The sequence below is a fragment of the Mauremys reevesii genome, linkage group 11 (genome assembly GCF_016161935.1).
Source record: "Mauremys reevesii isolate NIE-2019 linkage group 11, ASM1616193v1, whole genome shotgun sequence".
Taxonomy (NCBI): domain Eukaryota; kingdom Metazoa; phylum Chordata; order Testudines; family Geoemydidae; genus Mauremys; species Mauremys reevesii.
Window position 1 is genome coordinate 16,673,315 of NC_052633.1, and position 20,007 is coordinate 16,693,321.

The 20,007-nt window shown below is 46.8% G+C and overlaps 1 protein-coding gene and 1 long non-coding RNA gene across 9 annotated transcripts in view; one reads left to right on the forward strand and one right to left on the reverse strand.

Annotated features, from left to right (window-relative positions):
* Positions 1-3,157, reverse strand: part of LOC120374445 — a 70,702-nt gene extending 67,545 nt beyond the window's left edge. For all 4 annotated transcript variants that reach the window (XR_005586104.1, XR_005586103.1, XR_005586101.1 and 1 more), the window contains exons 1-2: positions 3,011-3,157; positions 1,698-1,791 (exon numbers count right to left, since the gene is read on the reverse strand). This is a non-coding gene — a long non-coding RNA (uncharacterized LOC120374445). The remainder of the gene's footprint in view (positions 1-1,697; positions 1,792-3,010) is intronic.
* Positions 3,158-18,594: 15,437 nt separating this feature from the next.
* KLF7 (Kruppel like factor 7) overlaps positions 18,595-20,007 on the forward strand; it is a 79,996-nt gene continuing 78,583 nt past the window's right edge. For all 5 annotated transcript variants that reach the window (XM_039494151.1, XM_039494153.1, XM_039494152.1 and 2 more), the window contains exon 1: positions 18,595-19,125. In XM_039494151.1, coding sequence (XP_039350085.1) covers positions 18,955-19,125 — 171 coding nt within the window. In that variant the 5' untranslated portion in view covers positions 18,595-18,954. The remainder of the gene's footprint in view (positions 19,126-20,007) is intronic.

Here is a 20,007-nt window from a genome sequence, read left to right on the forward strand (position 1 = left end):
ATCCTTTCTATACCTTGGTGACCAAAACTGGACACAGCACTCCAGCTGAGGCCTAACCAGTGCCAAGCAGAGCAGTTCTATCACCTCCCGTGACTTGCATGCGCTACCTCTGTTAATGCAACTCAAAACTGCATTTGCTTTTTTTACAACAGCATTGCATTGCATTGCATTGCATTAGTAACAGGATGAAATTCAATAGTGAGAAGTGTAAGGTTATGCATTTAGGGATGACTAACAAGAACTTTAGTTATAAGCTGGGGACGCACCAGTTGGAAGTAAGGGAGGAGGAGAAGGACCTAAGAGTCCTGGTTGATCGTAGGATGACTATGAGTAGGCAATGTGATGTGGCCGTTAAAAAAGCTAATGCGGTCTTGGGATGCATTAGGCGAGGTATTTCTAGTAGGGATAAGGAGGTGCTAGTCCCATTATATAAGGCGTTGGTAAGACCTCATTTGGAGTATTGTGTGCAGTTTTGGTCTCCCATGTTTAAGAAGGATGAATTCAAACTGGAACGGGTACAAAGAAGGGCCACTAGAATGATCCGAGGAATGGAAAGCCTGTCGTATGAAAGGAGACTTGAGGAGCTCGGTTTGTTTTCTTTAACCAAAAGAAGGATAAGAGGAGATATGATTGCACTCTTTAAATATATCAGAGGGATAAATACCAGGGAAGGAGAGGAATTATTTCAGCTCAGTGCTAATGTGGACACGAGGACAAACGGATATAAATTGTCAGGCAGGAAATTTAAGCTTGAAATTAGACGAAGGTTTCTAACCATCAGAGGAGTGCAATTCTGGAACAGCCTACCGAAGGAAACAGTGGGGGCGAAGGACCTCCATGACTTTAAGATTAAGCTAGATAAGTTTATGGAGGAGATGGTATGATAGGATAACGGGCTTAGTCAATAGGTCAATTAAGTGCCACACTGGTAATTAGTACAATGGGTCAATGATAGGATATTGTTAGCCTTTTTCCAGAGGGTATGGCTGGAGAGTCTTGCCCGCATGCTCGGGGTTCAGCTGACCGCCATATTTGGGGTCGGGAAGAAATTTTCCTCCAGGGTAGATTGGCAGTGGCCCTGGAGGTTTTTCGCCTTCCTCCGAAGCATGGGGCAGGGGTTGCTTGCTTAAGGAGTGGGTGGATCGGCTTATGTGGCCTGCATCTTGCAGGAGGTCAGACTAGATGATCATAATGGTCCCTTCTGATCTTGAATTCTATGATTCTATGATTGCTGACTTATGTTGAGGCTGTGATCCACCACAGCTCCCAGATCCTTCTCAGCAGTACTGCTGCCAAGTCAGTTTTCCCCCATTCCACTTTTGTGCATTTGGCTTTTCTTCCCTAAGTGTAGCATTTACATGTGTCTTTGCTGAATTTCATTTTGTTGTCTCTAGTTCCAAATTATCAAGATCCCTCTGAATTTTATCTCTATCCTCCAAAGTATTGGCAAACCTGCCCCCCCACACACACCTTTGTGTCATCTGCAAACTTGTTCAGTATGCTCTCTACACCGACATCCTGGTCATTAATAAAGATGTTAAACAACTGGACCCAGAACAGATCCATGTGGAACCCCACTTGAGATCTCTCTCCAATCCAACATCATTCCATTAACAGTACTCTTTGTTTGTGGTTGTTTAACCAATTATGTATCCACTTAATGGTAGTTCTGCGGGGCCCGCATTTCTCCAGCTTACCGATCAGAATGTCATGTGGGACTGTGCCAAAAGCCTGGCTGAAGTCCTGGTATATTATGTCCCCCGTATGCCTCTATCCACCAGATCAGTTATCCTGCCAAAGAAGGAAATCAAGCTGTTTTGGCATGATTTGTTCTTGGTAAATCCATGTTGGCTGATAGTGATTACCCCCTTCATCCTCCAGCTATTTGCAAACAGAATGTTTTATACATTGCTCTAGTAGCTTCCCCGGTATTGAAGTCAGGCTAACTGATCGATAGCTCCCCAGCTCCCCGCCCCACACTTTTAAAGATAGGCACTACGTTAGCCCTTCTCCAGTCTTCCGGAACCTTCTCCTGTCATCCATGATTTTGTAAATGTTATTGCCAGTGGCCCCCAGAGTTCTTCAGCTAATTCCTTCAGTACCCTTAGGTGAATAGCATCCAGTCCCGCTGATTTGAATTCATTCAAATTGATCAGAAAATCTGCATCCCTTCCCCTTTATTGTCTATGGTAACTTCTCTAATCACCCCATCACACGTTATGTTTTTGAGAGAAGACTGAAGTAAAGTAGGCATGGGGCAGCTCTGCCTTCCTACCAGCTCACTTTCTCCACTAAGCAGTGGACTCACACCATCCTTGAGCTTTCTTTTTTGTCTACCATATTTGAAGAACCACTTCATATTGTCTCCAACATTTCTTGCCAGCTGTAACTCATTCTTTGCCTTGGCTTTTTTGATTTAGTCCCTACATGCTCATGCTATTCCCAGTATACTTCCTTGGTGACTTTCCTCTCCTTCCATTTCCTGTATGGATCCCATTTGGTTTTTAGACAGCTAAAACGCTCCTTGTGCAGCCACATTGCCTCCTGCAGATCTTATCTTTTCTCTGCGTTGGAACAGCATGATGTTGAGTCTCCAGTATTACATCTTTTAAGAATTGCCAGCCCCCTCGACTCCTTTTCTTCCTAATTGGTCTTGCCATGGGACCTTGCCTACTATTTCTCATGTCCTCCTTTCCATAGGATCTTGAATTCTATCAGATCATGATCACTTCCTCCCAAGTTCCCGACCACCTTCACATTTGCAACTCATTCATCCCTGTTGGTCAAAACCCAATAAAAAATGGACAACACCCCAGTTGTTCCCTCAACTGTCTGAATCAGAAAGCTGTCCCCCTCTTGCTCCTACCCTATTTAAGCCAATGGCAAAACTCCCACGGTCTATAACGGGAGGTGGCTCTTAAAGCAACTGTTTTTCTCAGGAGAATGAAATTGGCTCCCCATCAGATTCTGAATCCCAATGTTCCATTTCCTGGGGCATTTGATAGTTCACCTTGTTTTACAGCATTGGGGGGTTAGGGTCAGCGCCTGATCCAACTCCCATTCAAGTCAATGGGTGTCTTCCTCTTGACTTGTACAGGAGCCAGATCAGACTCTCAATGGTGGTGCATTGAGTGCAAATCAAAGTGAGGCAATATATTTCTCCTCCCGGCCAGAAAGGTTTGTTTTTACAGGTTGCTTTTACCTCCAGCCCACCTGAGTGTGATATCATGATGGGTTGCCATGGAGAGTAAAGTGATGTCAGAGATAAAAGCAACCACAAGGTCATCTGTTTCCAAGAATCTAGGAGAATATATGAGGTGACACATCTCTCTGTTCTCTCCTGGACTCTGCCTCGCTTAGTTTTATCTCTGATTTCAAAAATCAATATGAATCCACGGCGCACACTGAGATCTCTCTTTTGCTTTATAGCGCTCCAGTGGGAATGATTACACAACACGTCTAGCCTCACTTCTGTAAACTCACTCTCAAGTCAGGGGAGTGCAGAGCAAGAATCGGATCACGGCTACCACATATCACTTGCATTGCCTTTTTGTCTCTTTTCCTCTGAAAGAACAACCGTCAGGCTAACATATTTACCTCCTGTTAAAGAGCAGGAGGGAAGCTGGTGACCTTCACTTTATAAAATGATTTCCCGCCCCCCTCCCTTGTAAAATAATCTCATAACATTCCCTGTGGCTTTAATAGTAATAACCAATTACTCACTCATGACAGCAATTGCTACTGGTAGAAAGGGCAGGGATGACAAACTGCAAGCTACCCTTCTAAGCATCACCCTGGAGGAAATGACGGCTCAGCCGAGTTCCACCAACTGGCAAATTGACACTCGAAATCAAGAGTCTACCCCCATCAAGGAGTGAATGGGAGCCTGGGGCTCCAGGTGAAGGAGGAGCAAAACAGGTGTGGTGCAATGGCTGGGGCACTGGTTAGGACTTGGTCAAGCTGGGTGTTATTCCTGGCTCTACCAGTGACCTTGGGTAAGGCTCCATTTCTTCTCCCAGCATTTGTCCATTTAGACTGCAAAGCCCTGATCCTCAAAGGAATGTAGGCACCAAACTCCCATTGACTGCCATGGCAATTAGGTGCCTAAATACCTCCGAGGTTTTGGGCTTATGCTCTTTGTGGCCAGGCCTCTTATTCTGTGTCTGGACAGTGCCCAGCACAATGAAGCCCCAATCTTAGCAGAAGCGTCTAGGTACTACTGTAGTTCTACTAAGAATAACGTATCCATCAGCCTAATCAGACCCGTCCCCTCCACTTTAAGGCTTAAACAGGGGCAATACACTCTCCTGAGAGTGTTCTATGCTCACGGCAGAGTTTCTGCCCGCAGGTGCAGGGCAGTGTAAAATAAGGCACCGAACACGTGAGTTTGCAAATGAGGTCGCCGGAGGTTGCACTGAGGGTGTGGAGGAGCTCTGCTGCTGCGCTGTAGCTTGAAAGGGAGATGATCTCTCTCCCCGCCACATACTGTTGAAGAACACCACATTTAAGCTGAGTGCTGGGCTCTATAAGTGGGCAGAGCATAGGTGAGGACAGGTCCATCAATGGCTATTAGCTAAGATTGTCAAGGATGCAACCCCATGCTCTGGGTTTCCCTAGCCTCTGATTGCCAGAAGCTGGGAATGGGCGACAGGGGATGGGACACTTGATGATTCCCTGTTCTGTTCTTTCCCTCTGGGGCACCTGGCACTGGCCACTGTTGGAACACAGGATACTGGGCTAGATGGACCTTTGGTCTGACCCAGTATCGCCATTCTTATGTTCTGACCCTTCATATAGGACAAAATCAGAGCAAAATAAACCATATAAACACATCATGTTCCAGCATGGGATGCTCCAGGCAGACAGACACACAGATCCATCCCCCTTTCAGTGCTGGTAATTAGCCACCTCAGTGCGGCCAGCTAGGTACAAGGGGCAGAATGCAGCTTGCTCCTTACACTTGGAATGGCACTTCCGAAATGCTGACACTAATGGCAAGCTGGCACTTTGAGGAATGCCTCCCTGTTACCCCACAACACAGAGCCTCCAGATCCTCAGAGCAGCCAATGGAGCTGCGCTGATTTACACCAGCTGAGGATCTGGCCTGTGGCTTGAATAAAGGGATGTGAATTTCCCCTTTCCTCCCTACACATCTCCCCCTTGATACCAGGCACAGGCACCCTCGTCGTGTGTGCATTTTTGGCCAGGTTGGGTATTTTATTCCCCTCACCTCTCCATCAGGAAGTCTGAAGAAAGACTTGCTAGGCTATTGATATGTCTATTAAACCCTGGGTGCATCCAGCGTGACTTGCTCTGACAGACAAGCTGGGAGCCTCTACTTTCTTCATCGCACTTGAAAATCTCCTCATTAATTCACACATCCATACTGCACCGTGAGAGCCATGTCTTCAGCAGCTTGTTATAAGGGACAGCAGAGGAGAGAACCCCCCGCCCCCGAGGATGTGGAAACAGCTCAGTAATAGGCTCTGGCAGCTCCTGACTGGAAGGCAGGTTTTAGTCTGAACACTTTGCATATCCTTCATCTGAGAGTTGTTTAGAAAAAACCAGCAGCGTTGTTTTAACCTCTGCTTCCTTGAGAATTCCAGCCTTTCAGGAGGCAGCGAGCGGCACACGGATGCTTACTGTCTCGCTGTGGCGAGAGCAGCACACATCCAACATTGGTCGGTGCGTATCCTATCTATGGAGTAATGCCACCACTTTACATAAGGTCTGGGCTGATGATCAAAAAAGTGTGAGCTACCAGAGGCGCTGTCCCATGACACCATCCACTGGGACCTGCCAACGTTCCTTGATTTTCCTGCAACGTTTCCTATAAGTTATCTGCGAGTCAGCTGGCTTGGTTGTTAAACATATGAAATCGCAGGCACGCACCATGTAAACAATTCCACCTCCTCTCTGAGAACTACCTTACAGCACCTCCTGATGCATTATTTTCCACCACCTTTGCAACATGGGAATGAGGGGCCAGGAATGTTGCCAGGGGACTTGATCTGGCTCCCATCGAATTCAGCAGTGATCCAAACAGCGAGAGCAGGGTCAGCCCAGCAGTAAGACAGCTACTGTTTATGAACCTATCACGGCATTGCCATATCAGACACCATCTGTTACCTAGATTGTAAGCTCTTCTGGGGCCAGGACCACCTTTTCATTATGAGCCTGGCACAATGGGGCGCTAAGTGCTGACAGGGACTTCCAGGCCTAGCTGCAGTACCAATTATCACAGTGACTCTCCAGCAGGGACGGCTGAACCAGGAGAGCCAATCGGAACCATCCCCCCAAACCACCTGCAAAAACAGTTGTGTTTGAGTTATTATTTATTGTTCGTATGGCAGTAGAACCTACAGGGCCTAAGGAAGTGCTCCAAGCCCCATTGTGCTTGGCACTGGACACACGTAGAACAAAGACAGCTGTTACTTCACCCAGGGAGAGCCAGAAACATTCAGATGATGTGGATAAACAGTTTTAGTTCTGGATTTTTTGCTCACCCTTGTACTCCTACTGTTGCGTTGGGCTGGGGGTAGATGTACAGCAAGGAACAATGTTCTTGCAGTATTTCTGGTCTGGCGGGAATCAGGAATTACTTGATATCTCTGGAGAAAGCCTGCCCTTACCTGGTTTACAGGCTGGTCTACAGACCCAAGTGGTTTGGATAGTAAGATAAGGTTCAGATAAGTGAGCGAACATTTTGGTGGGGAAGAATGGATCGGTGGTTAAAAGCTCAGGCCTGGGAACCTCAAATAAGCCATATAACTCTCTGCGCTTCAGTTTCCCCAGTTGCAAAATAGGATAATGCCACGTTACTGATTGACAGATTTAATCCATCATGAATCAGTGTTGTAAAGTGCTCTGAGATGACCGGATGGAGGATGCTGTATACATACAAAGTATTATTATTCTAACCCATTTCTGAATCTCATCCATTGGTTGCCTGCATTCATTTCTAAAACCAAAACCACAGAATGCCTGTGCCAAAGCCCACTGAAGTTAATGGAAAGACCCTCACTGAATTCCACGGGCATTGGAATGAACCCATATTAAGGAGTTTATAATTTAACATTATGGACCAAATTCATTGCTAACTTACACCTCCACTGAGACAAAATGGGCAAGGTAATATCTTTTATTGGACCAACTTCTGTTGGTGGAAGAGACAAGCTTTTGAGCTCCACAGAGCTCTTCTTTACCTTTGGGAATGGTAGTCAGAGGGTATGTCTACACTGCAATTAGTCACCTGCAGGTGATCCTTGCCAGCTGACTTTGGCTCCCAGGGCTCAAGCAAAGGGCTGTTTAACTGTGGTCTAGATGTCCAGGCTTGGATGCAACCTGAGCTCTGGTGCCCTCCCACCTCACAAGGTCCTAAGTCCCAGGCTGAGCCCGAAAGTCTACACTGCAATTTAAACAGCCTCTTAGCCTGAGTCCTGTGAGCCTGAGTCAGCTGGCATGGGCCAGCTGTGGGGTTTTAATTGCAGTGTAGACATATACAGAGTGTCACAGCTAAATACAAAGTGGAATAGATTGTTTAGCATATGTAGTTAATGCATATTCTATGGGACAATTCAAGGTGAACTGGCCCATCAATATGTCTGCAGTCATAAGTCAAAAAAAAAAAAAAAAAAAGAAAGCTTGAAAGCGTGTCTCTTTCACCAACAGAAACTGGTCCAATGAACCTCACCTATCTTGTCTCTCTAATATCCTGAGACTAACATGGCTACAGCAACACTGCAACCTCCACCAAGGTCAGTGGGCTTATAAATCAGCATCAAATCTGGCCCAAATCAGCAAAATTCCTACTAAGAATTTGTTAAACTCAACAGGTGCTTTCCTATTGACTTTGATGTGATCAGGATCAGGCCAATCGTGAAGTGAATCCTTCCTTCCAGGATGCCACTTGGTTCACATGTTCTACTTAGGAGTCAAAGTCACTGCAAGTGATTTAAAAACCCAAGAGCAAACTAAGTAGGAAACCAGCTTCCACCTGGCTAAAAGTTTTAAAAGGGGGAGAAATCCCTTTTTTTCATCCACCCCACCAGAGAGGTTCAAACTCTTGTGACAGCCTCCATCGCCCCATCTATCTCACATAAAATATCAGGCCAGATCTCCAGCTGATGTCAATCCATTGCAGTCAAAGCAGCTGCACCTTCACCTGTATCAGCTGAGGCTCTGGTCCAAGGTGCTTTATCTGAATCTGTTATTTAATAACACAGGCCTAAGATGCTTGCCCGGTCAGTGTGGACAAATCAAATGTCTGTTACACATGTTTTACCAAAATAGCGCAAAGCCACGCTATGGAACCGACGCAAAATGAAGACGACTGTATCCAGCTGAAGTGAGAGGGGGGACTCTCAGGGTGTAGGAACATCATTAGCTGAGCTGGAATTTGGCCAAGACACTGGGGTAGTGAAAGCAGTTCTCCAAAAGTGGCTGCATTTCAGCTCCTGCCTAAACTAAGAAATTAGAACCCGTAATTCCCCAGCGGTGCAACTCCTCCATCGGCAGCCAGGGCGAAGGACGTAGCCTAGCCAGGGCTCAGTTTATTGCTACCGCCATGTCACCTAACACAATGGTAAGAGCACCTGAGCCACATCTACTTTACGCCATGTTCTGATGTCCCGGATACAAACGCAGCCACAGAGACACAGACTGGTCTTAATCTGAATAACGAGAACAGCTACAATTAGATGAGTTAAAAAGCAATTATAAGGCATATAAACACGTTAGGGCATATAATCCAACCATTAATAGATGGCAAAGTTATTCTGTAAGAGCTCAATCCTATGAGGAGCTCAGCACCCTCCACTCCCATTGAAGACGGGGAGTCAATGGAACTCACCCCCTTCCAGGATCAAGCCCACACAGTACGATTGTTTTTAACCTTAAACTGAACCATCTGTGCTTGGCCTCTGTCAGAGACAGAGGACACTGAGCTAGATGGACCCCTGCTCTGGTTTGGGCTGCACCTCCTGTGGGGGCACGCCGTGATTTGTGATTAGTTTGCAAAGTCTGTTAAGCTCTTTGGATGAACTCAGCTAAGATTACGGGGTTAAGTGTGTTCAGTCTTACCTCTGAAGGGTGCTCATTTGCTGCATAGCAATTAGAGCCTTAATGTTATTTTGCCATTTCATTTTCCATGGTTCAATGACTTGAAAGGTACAGAAAACCAATTATGCCCATTTTAGGAATTAGGGAAAACATGGGAACCTCATTATGCCACAGAATGGAAGTGACCTGCAGTCTGGGAAGGATTCTGCCAACTGTTCTGGCCCCTACACATCATGTGGCAGCATGTAGGGGCGACAGACCAGCCACAAGGGGTTGCGAAGCAAGGCCCAGCTCAGTGGAAATACCGTAGGTGGAGCAGGAGAGAGTGGATTGGGGTGGGAGTGGGGGCAGCTCCTGATTGCTCCAATTTATACTGAAGATCACACCAAGTGCTAGAACAGCCAAGCATCCCAGGGCACAAAGATGTCTGAAAGCTACTTTCTACCTTCTTTCCCTTGGGCTATGCCTTCTGGGCAGCACCTGCTGGAGGGGGAGGACAGAATCTCAGCCTCCATTTCTTAACAAGTCTCCAGCTGGGACCTGATCTCTCAGCAAAGTAGAACAGAGGGTCAACACGCCAAGATTCCAACCTCCCTTTCCTAGCTCCACCTTTGTTCAGAGCAGCTGAGCAGGCTTTCTCCCTGGGAGAGCGAAGGCAAAACAGCTGCCTAGGCACTGGGTCAGAACATGCACATTCGGTTAGGGGAATCAGGGACTGGCAAAGACGAGCTTATGCAAAGTGGAACCAGTTTGTTTTCCATCGCAAGGTTGTGCCCCAGGGTGCACACTAATCCTTTTAAAGAGGTATCGCTCCGGCAATTTAGCAAAGACTGAAGCAAGGATACAAAACATATCCTCAAGAAAAGAAATCCAGAGAATACGAGGAGATGAAAGTCTCCATATCCGCAGAACAATTCCAGAGATGAAACTGACTTTTTTTAAACAGAAGGGGCAACGAAAGATATATGGAGAACACACGCACATACACAAAAACATGCAAAGCAAGAAAACGCCTAGAACTGAAGCCTCCCCTTTGTAGTAAAAAGCTATACAAAGGAAAAAACTGTTTTCAAAGAGGAAAGAAGAAACTGCAGCCTCTCATCCCATCAAATACAGGCCCATTTGCAAGGTGAAACACCAGCGGTGTGTGTTGATTGAGTTAGGCTGGATGCGCCACACAAGGAAGAGGCAACGTTTACCTCCATGCTGCAAAAACACCTTCACTTATGGCTCCCAGAGACCCAGAAGGTAGCAGACTTCCAGTAGCCATAGCAACTAGCTCAGACATGAAAGGGATCTCATGCAAAAGCCCAGTGGCAGTGGATGGCAGGGGGTAAAGCTGGTAGAAAGGCAGTGCAAGTGAGGAAAGTGAGTGGCCAATAGGAATGCAGTCCCAAATCCCAGGGGAGATGACAACTCATTTACAAAGTGTCCTGCTCTTAGTTAAAACCCTCTGAAATTTTTCCATTCAAGCAAACAAAGCAACCCTCCCACCCCAAATTGATAACGGAAGAATAGTTAGTCAAAAGCCTGATTAAACCTAACAGTCTGGGGCTCTACCAGGGGACGTGAGCTGCAAAGGTGGGATCTTTCAGCTGAGAATATCTTACTTCTGCCATCTTTGGAATTCTAGTATCACATGTATCTCTCTGGACTTCCACTGTGACAGCGGATCATGGAGGAACAATCCCTTTGGTAACCAGATCCCAGACCAGAGGGTTTTAAGGATTGTCACCTGCACCTTTAATTGGATCGGGAACAGAACCAGTAGCCAGCGAAGAACAAAGAACACAGGTGTTGTGTGTGCTCATGGCAACCCAACCCACTGCGTTCAGCTGTTAGAGGTTCCGGGAGGGCCACCCCCAGGAAAGCATGTTCCAGTTCCCCAATCTGAAAATGGCAAAGTCATGCTGCAAAAAATCACAGTCTGCTGGCAAGCTGCACATGAGCCGAAGACACTATCAGCCATCACTGCTGTCCACCTGCGAAGCAGCAGTGAGGGACCCTCGAAAACCACCAGCCTAGCCAATCCTAGAAAAGGGTAGCCGTTCTACAGTGCGATTCCCTACAAAGTTGTGCCTGGAGAATAATGCTAACTGCACCCCCCAGATACGACATATTCCAGATGAACCCATGTGTGTGCCCCATGATGAGCCCAACCCAGCAGTCTGTATTATTATTACCAAGCTCAGGACCCCCTGGTGCTAGGCACAGTACAAACACATAGTAAGAGACGGTCTCTGCTCCAAAGAGATTACAATCTACATAGACAAGACAAAGGGCAGGAGGGAAGAAGAGAGACTTGCTCAAGGTCAGCGCTAAGGATAGAACCCAGGTCTCCCGGTTCCTACAACATTGGTTCCATCCAGTGGGCCCCACCGCTTCCTAATTTTCCTCTGATTAGGCAAAATTCCCACTGATGTTCATTTGAGATGCTCCCCAGTCAGAAGGGATAGCTCAGTGGTTTGAGCATTAGCCTGCTAAACCCAGGGTTGTGAGTTCAATCCTTGAGGGGACCATTTAAGGATCTGGGGCAAAAATCTATCTGGGGATTGGTCCTGCTTTGAGCAGGGAGTTGGACTAGATGATCTCCTGGGGTCCCTTCCAGCCCTTATATTCTATGATTCTATGACTGAGATTGGCCCTTCTGGGTTACAAACAAGTGAGACGACACATGTGCACAGAGACATATGTCCAGCCTGCACGCTTTGCTCTTCAGAGGAGCTGTCCAACAGAAGTCCTGCATTCACTGTGGACATAGGAGAGTTCAGGGGCCCTTTCGGACACAGAACGAGGGCCTAATCAGATTCCTCTCTCATACAATCTCGCCTTCCACCAATCGGAATGGGGACAGGGCCATCTGAAGAGGGCACAATGGTGTTTAAAGAGCTATCCCGGAGAAATACCGTCAACTAAAAAGCAGAAGTTTAAAAATTATGGGCCAACAAGGATTTCCCTGCCCTAGAAAACCAGATTTCTCACTGTGCCCTGTCTGCCTCCACCCTAGGATCTGCGCCAAAGACAAGGGTCAGAAGAGAAGAGCATGAATTCTATCCCAGCACTCAACATTGCTAACTCCCTCTTGGTCTGGTCTAGCTTGGCCGTGCAGTCATTCAAATCAGCGCACATTTTAAGAGACCGTGTTAGGAAACTTGACATACTGAACTATCCTCCCTCTCACTGATATGCTAAGGGGTGAGGGTGGGAACTATAAAGTCCATCAATAAAGGCCTTCTGACAAGAAGGGGAAAGCTATCAAAATTTAGAGGAAATTAGGGACTTCAGAGGCCTGAAGAAAAATGCTTGGCTCTGGGAAAGGAAATTGTCTCTTTTATGGCTCTTTACTGTTTATTAGGATTTTGGTAAAAACTGCAGCTGTTCAGACCAGATTTAGAGATATGGAACACATCCGCACTGGAATCAGATAGCACTTAATCAAAACAGCAATGCTTTCCCAGGGTCTGATCCCCCGCACTGCACCTTGGGCAGTCACTTACACCTGTGCAAAGAGGTTGTAAACAGCTGCCAGATCAGAATTCTCCTCTCGCACTGAGTGATGACAGAACTTTACACCCGCTTTGCACAACAGGAAATGGCTGCACCAGCAGAGAATCAAGCTCACAGTGTGTGCGGAGCGCTTTTTATCCTAATGGCCCCCAAGCCTGGAAAGGCACCCCCAAGTGCAGACCCATGCGAAGACTCACTGACTTCAGGGAATAAGTGCTTGTGGGTCCCTTTGCAGTATCAGGGCCGATATACACACAGCATCTCTGAATTGCAGCCTCTTCTGGGATGGAGCGGGGCATTGGGGCAGATTAATGATGCAGACAGCAGCCCTGCAGATGTGGAGAAAAGGCAAATTTTGGCCAAGACTCTTACTTGTGTGGAAAGTGCCGTGGGATCATTTCTGGCCAAGCAGAGCAGACAAGATCTCAGGCTTTAAAATCTCACCATGAAAACCCACACAGTGTAAATGCACACAATTCAGTTTATTTCTTAGGAATGATGCACAGCTAAGTGAGAGCGGCCAAGATTCAAAAGGGCCATCCCAATGTAATGATTAGATCTCTAAGAAACCCTGAATTGAAACCTAAACCTAAACCAATATATCCATCCAGGAGTTTATACCACGCTCAACAGAACATCCCGGCTCTTTATCCTCATGAAACAAACCACACCGTGCCCTTGCTAATCCAGAGTAATACAATACATGTGCAAACGTAAATGCTCCACACAAACTGGGATTTCATAGCATCCTACTGAAACATCCCCCAGCGCTGCTCCAGGGCTCAGCGAGGCCAGGCTCCAATGTGCATGAAAGATCATCCTGAACAAAACACCAGGAGCCTGAACAGAGCTACAGAAATAATCATTATTACTATTTGTGTTACAGGAGCACGTAAGGGCCTGGCCAAGCTCAGGGCACTGTTGAGCAGGCAACATGGCTTAGACCCAGATCCTCACAAGTATTTAGGTGCCCAACTCCCAGTGAAATCGATAGAAGTAAAGCACCTAAATATCTCTGAGGATCAGTGAATAGGGCACTGGCAGGGACACAGGGGACCTGGATTCAATGCCCAAATCTACCACTGGTTTCCTGGGCGATCTTGGGCTAGTCATGTCCCCTCACTGTGCCTGAGTTTCCCCATCTGTAAAATGGGGATAATGATACTGACTTTCTTTGTAAAACGCTTAAAGCGAAAAGCGCTCAGTAAGAGCTTGGGATTCTTATTATGGTACAAATGGTAAGAGGCAGCCCCTTTTTGTTATAGCGGCAGAGGTTGGGGTGAGGGCAGTAGTCGCTGCCCAAGGTGCCAGAATGGGAGATGAGGCTTTCAAGTAGCCACCAAAAACATTTACCTCTGTCCTTACCCAAGAAACCAGAGTCACCAAGGAAAGACACCCCCGCTCCCCACCCCAGGACTAAAAGCCACCATTGCTCTTGGGTGCCAAAAACGCAAATCAAAATCAATGGCACAAACCGCTCCCATTGCCAAAGCGGTCATCTGATTCACTGAGGATCAGATGGTGACTCGGACTATGCAGCTGGGCAGGGATGCAAGGGGTCACGGGATGCGCCTCAAACTCACGAGCAGCCTCCCTGGACATTGGGTCTCCATAAGGGTATGGAGGCACTGTGGTCCAGACGCTCAAATGTATTTAGGTGCCTGACTCCCATAGGAGTCAGGCACCTAAATACCTTTGGGGCTCTGGGCCTGTGAGCCCACTAATTCCACACACACAAGCAAGGTTTGGTGGAGGCAGTGAGGCCTAGTGCATAGAACACTGGGCTAAGGCTCAGGAGACCTGGGAGCTTTTCTGTCTCTGCTACTAGACAGCTGGATGACCTTGGGCAAGTCACGTCCCCTCTCTGTGCCTCAGTTTCCCCATCTGAATACTGCCTCCTTTGTTGAGCACTTTGCAATCTACTGATGAAAACTAGTCTGTAAGTAAGAGTTAGGTGTCACTCAGCGTGCTGGGAAGTGTGGCTAGGTCATGGGAGAAGGAGTTGCACTTTGATATGGCAGTGGCCAGTAGCAGATTACCACCCCTGGAGCCAGGGTGGAGCAGGAAACAACTCCTTCCTACACTGCTCTCTACTGACTCCTTCCTTCACTGCTCCTGAATCAGCACAGTTGCGCGGTGCATTTTGCACAGGGAAGATTGTGTAGGCTAAATGGAGTAGCGTCAGTTCCAGGTTCAGACATTTCCAACACTGTCAAAGGATAACTCCCATCTGGCTTTAAGAGAAAGGCAGAGCCTGCTTTCTGAAACAACGTCTAAGCAGAATATCCACAACGCTGCAGACAATAAAAATTAAACACCTTCCTGGAAACCATGGAGCGATGCCCTTTGAATCATTTCCAGGCAGGTGGCCAGAATCTTAGCACAGATCTTCACATCAAGGCTTAAGGCCAAATTCTGCCTTCAGCTACAAGCATGCAGTCCTTCTGAAACTAACGGGAGCCACATGTCTATATCGAATGGCAAAGTCTGGCCTTTAGTAACCATGCGGCCTGATAAAAGACTGCTGGCTAGATTCTCAGCTGGTGTCCAGCAGTGTAGTGCCCTACTTGAGAGCAGCCTTTTCCAGGAGGACGGAGATATAGTAATTTCTCCATGGGCAGGGTTAGCCAGAGAAGCTTGAAAGAAATAAAAACAAAACAAATAATGATGATCCAAAGCAGAAATCTCTGACGACAGATAGGGCAAGAAAGTGAAATTGATCAGTACCGTATCACAGGAGACTCCTAGAAGGTCGTCTGTCAGTAGGGACCGACAACCTGGAGCTTAGAGCAATCTATCCCCAAGCCATAAAGGCCAAATTCTGCTCTCACTTACACCAATATAAATCTGGAGTAACTCCATTACAGATCTGCACTGGGGTAAGTGAGAATAGAAACTGTCCCTTTCTGAAACCAACGGCATTACTCCAGATGGGCATGAGTGTATGTGAGAGCTGACACTGGTCTAAATGGAGGCCTGGAATACGGAAAAGCTCCTCTCTTCCTTTTAGAAATGGAAAGTGCTGAAACAAAACCACAGGTTAATCATTTTGAAAGAGGAAGCCCTTAGCTCTGGGGGTCCAACTGCTCAGCACCTTGCTTGTTATTAAAATTGTAGGTGAGCAGAATTATTAAAAAGCGACACCTGATTCAAGGCTGGAGGTGCAGCGTAAAGAGCTTTTTCAGCCCTGGGAAACTCTCACATCAGTAGATAGAAATGGAGACTTAAATAGTCCAAATTGTGCAAATTCAGTCATCTTCATCTTCTGTACCCTTAAACAGGCCAAGTGCAGCTTCATTACAAGTCTCTTGCTCTGAAATCGTTTTCCAAAGATGATCTGTGAAGGACAAACGCTCACTGAAAGCTTTTTCTAAAACAGGTTTTTCTTGGTACAGTAGCGGTGTAACAATTGCCTTGTCTTGTTTCCTATCATATTTGACCCTCTTGGTTTGGGATTTTCTTTTCTTGTCCTTTCATTAGGATCTTTACTGTGTGCTCAGAAAATCTCTCACTACTCTGGGAGACCCTGGAAACTGATGACTTCTCTCCTCAGAACACCTCCAGCACAGATAAAGCCAGTGCAAAGCTTCTCTTCTCCTCTGCCAAATGGGGTAGTTCTTTTACAACGGGCTAGTGAATGGAGAGAGAAAGGAAATGCTTCCCCCCCCCCAGACCTTTGAACTGCCAATAAACAGTAACTCACCATCACCAGTGAACTGTGCAGGCTGCAGAGGTGAAAGACTGAGCACCCTTTGAGCAAGTCCACGAACCATCCAACTATTTTTCAAAACAACCCCACAATCTAAAAGAATGTGTACTTTCGCAGTGCCAAAGACATTTATTTGTATAGTCCCAAGCCCACCTTCGCTCCTGATTATTGTTTACAGAATCCAAAATGATATCTCCTCCAAACATAAATTTCAGCTACAGAATTATTGCATTTAATGTGAAGTCAGTGCTAGAAAACAGCATTCCCCAGAATTTGGCCCTGATGGTCTCTTTCTGTGCAAAAAACTCAGAAGAGGACAAAACACATGCAAAAATCATTACTGCCAGAGAGTTTACTTTATACCTGAACATTACTGTGAGCTACACTTAAGGGACCAGATCCTCAGCTGGTGTAAATCAGCACAGCTCCACTAAAGTCAGTGGAGCTATTCCAATTTACAGCAGCTGACAATCTGGCCCAGGAACTCAGGTTGGGTTGCAGAAATAGATGGTGGCTAAATGTGTTCATCTTATTCATGTAGGGGCAGAAAAGTGGTGATGCAACTGTTGCAAAACCAGATGGCCTGAGAGCACATGGCAGCATCTGTGGCAAAATCTGTTTATGTTGATAACCATTCCAACCCTCACACTCCAGGGTCCCCAGCAAAGGGGCACTGGAGGGAACTCTGCACGCTGAATGATGGCAGGATATGGCCCTGGCTGTGAATCTGATGGGACTCATGGGCCCTTTGAATTCAAGAGAGACCAAGAGAACATATTTCTTCTATTACTGGAAAAAACCACCATCTTTAGATTAGCACAGTCACACTTCTGCAATCATTCCAAAAGCAGAAATGCAACTTTGCCCGGCTCCAAGAGCAATTTGGGGAAGCTGCCATCACACTACCCATTTACGGTCAAACAACTCACTAGCTAACCCAAACTAGTATGCAGGAGGATCAAGTAACAGCTAAGCCCGGTTAAATGCTTTGATGAATCTCTATTGACTTAATAAATACATGTACATTTATGGAAGTATTCCTGCCTCATTAACATTCAGCTCTTCTTGCTTCTCAGAGGCTGCATTATCCTTGTCTGGGCTAGATACCCACAATATACACAGACACTGGGCACGTGTCTAAAACTCACTCCCAAATCCTTCATATGCCAACAGATTTCACACACCTGCTGCAACGCTATTTAGTCTTCCCCTCTCACCCTTTACAATTTACACATCAGTCTGAAGTGCCCGCTCCCAATCAGCTGTTGTCTGGGACTCGGAATTTTTCTACAGATCCTCCCCCTTCAGTGATCAGCATGGGAAGAAAAGAAGTAGGGGCGCTCACATTGGTACTCCGGGCAGAGCTGAGCTGGGCAGCTGGCGAGCAGAACACTAAGTCTGCAGAACAGGGGTAAAGCAGAGAGCCTGGATTTAACTCTCTGCTTTTCTGCTCTGATGACACTGAATGTCTTTCCTCCACTCTCTGCACCATGTTCTCCCCTTGTTCCAGTCAAAGATTTTTGTTCCGGTGGCACGTTCCAGAGAAGGGCTGATACTCTCCTCCTGGGGCGGAACAAGCAGCTAAATAAAAGAGACCAGAAGCCAGATCCTGCTTCCTTCCGAATAGGAGTGTTGCCCTCCCCTCCCCTCCCGGCTGTGCCTTGTATTTTAAGAGTGGCGCTTTTCCTCCTTACAATGGTAAACAACGAGCGAGTCCGTCTCCCCGCAACACTTGGGTTTTTGCAATTCAGATGCCACCCGAGGCTGCAGCTGTCAGAGCCCCGGTGCACCCTCGGTGGGGCAGGGAGTGGGGGATGTTGTGGGTCCTTGTGTGTGCACGCTGCCGGGGCGAGCTCCCACCTGCCGTGTCTCTTTACGGCCTGCCCGCAGCTTACGGGGCTCGCTGTGCAAACCGCCCCACACAGCCAGGGCCCGTGTCTCTCCATCACCCCCTCTCCCATCCCCGGGCAGGCGCGCGCAGCCGTGCGCCCCTTATATAGCCCTCTAAAAATAGCTCGCCGTAGCCTGCCTTGTAAGGCAGCGGGGAGATCAACCCCCATCCAATCCGCACGGCCCTTCCGTGCCGGGCCCCGCCTCCGGCCCCTTCTCCCCGGCCCTCATTGGGCTTCAGTGACTTCATGGGCTCCCCCCTCTTCGCCTTACATGGTCACGCGTTGTCTTAATGGACAGCTTCCTTCAAGAGCTGACGGCTGCGCGGAGAAAAGATGGGTGGGGTGGGGGACGATGAGAAGGGGGGGCTCTGAGCTTGCAGGATTGAGGGGGGGGATTGGCTTTGAAAGGGGGGGGACAATGGGGGCTGAGAAAAAAAGCGATCGCGAGAAAAAAAAATGCAACCTCCCAAAAATAAAGAGCAAAGATTGCACTGAGCAGCGAGCAGCAATGCAGAAATAGATGGCAGTTTCGTGTCAGGGAGTTTGCATTCCCCCTTCCTGGTCCAAGAAGTGGAGTGATTAGAGCCCTGGAAGGGAATTGCATTTACTACAAGTGGAAGAGTCCCCCCTCTTTTGCTGGCTGCTGTTTGCACTGTACATATTGGGTGCACCTAGCCATTCTCACTGGGTTTTTTTTCTCCCTCCCCTCTCTTTCCTGAATTGATTTTTTTTACAGTGTGACAGAAACAAAACAAAAAGGGGACATTGGATCTATTGTTGTTTTTTATGATCAAAAACAAAACCCCACCACAAACAAACACAAAACAAAACAAAAGGGTTTTGCTCAGCAGCAGCATGGATGTGTTGGCTAGTTATAGTATATTCCAGGAACTACAGCTTGTCCACGACACCGGCTACTTCTCAGCTTTGCCATCCTTGGAGGAAAACTGGCAGCAGGTGAACCATTTAAATTACTCCTGTAAATCTTTTAAGTGCAGACAGTCGGTGCGTTGAGGCTGCATTTCTGATTTTATTTTTCTTTAATACTTAATTTGGAGGTTTTTTGTGTGCGGGGCTAACACCTTAATATATATATATTTTTTTTGCAATTAGAAACAGAGCAGTCCATTCAAAGCTTTCTGCCTTCAGTCATACAAACACACCAGGCAGTATCTGAGATCCGGTGAAATTCTTTGGGTTTTGTTTTTTATTATTATTCCTAAAGCTTAGTGATTTTTTTTTGTTCTTTGAAACAAGGCTGATCACTTGTTCCAGCCAGTGTTGACAACTGGCAGCTGGTGGAAACGGAATAGATCATTCTTTTTTTCCAGGTAATTAGTATGTGTCAATAAAAATCCTACCTTAATTTAGAGATGTGGTGGGGGTGGGAATGGTATCAACAGCAAAAGACAGTAAGTGAAATCTGGAATAAGAAAGACGACTTATTTTTGAATTGTTCTGGACAGATAAAACTTCTTTTTATATCTTAAACTGGTTTAAGACAATAACACTTCAGGCTGGTTTCAACCACCAGGGTGTACTGAGACACTATAGGGTTAATATGCAGAAGGAGCTGGAGTACTTCTAAAGGTGGAAATCTGGTATTATGGATGCATTAAAAATGATGGGTGACATGACTAAATAATATCAAGGGGAAGAGTTGTTTATAGAGAAATGGGCGAGATGTATAAAAGTCATGACCAGCCCAAATACCATAAATAACTATCAACTGGGATACTGGAGGAAAAAACAGGGGGCTCCTCATTATAGCAGGATAAGAGCTAAGCTACCGTGGTGCCTGATGTGATTACAGGTTAGTCAGATTGTCAACATTCTGTA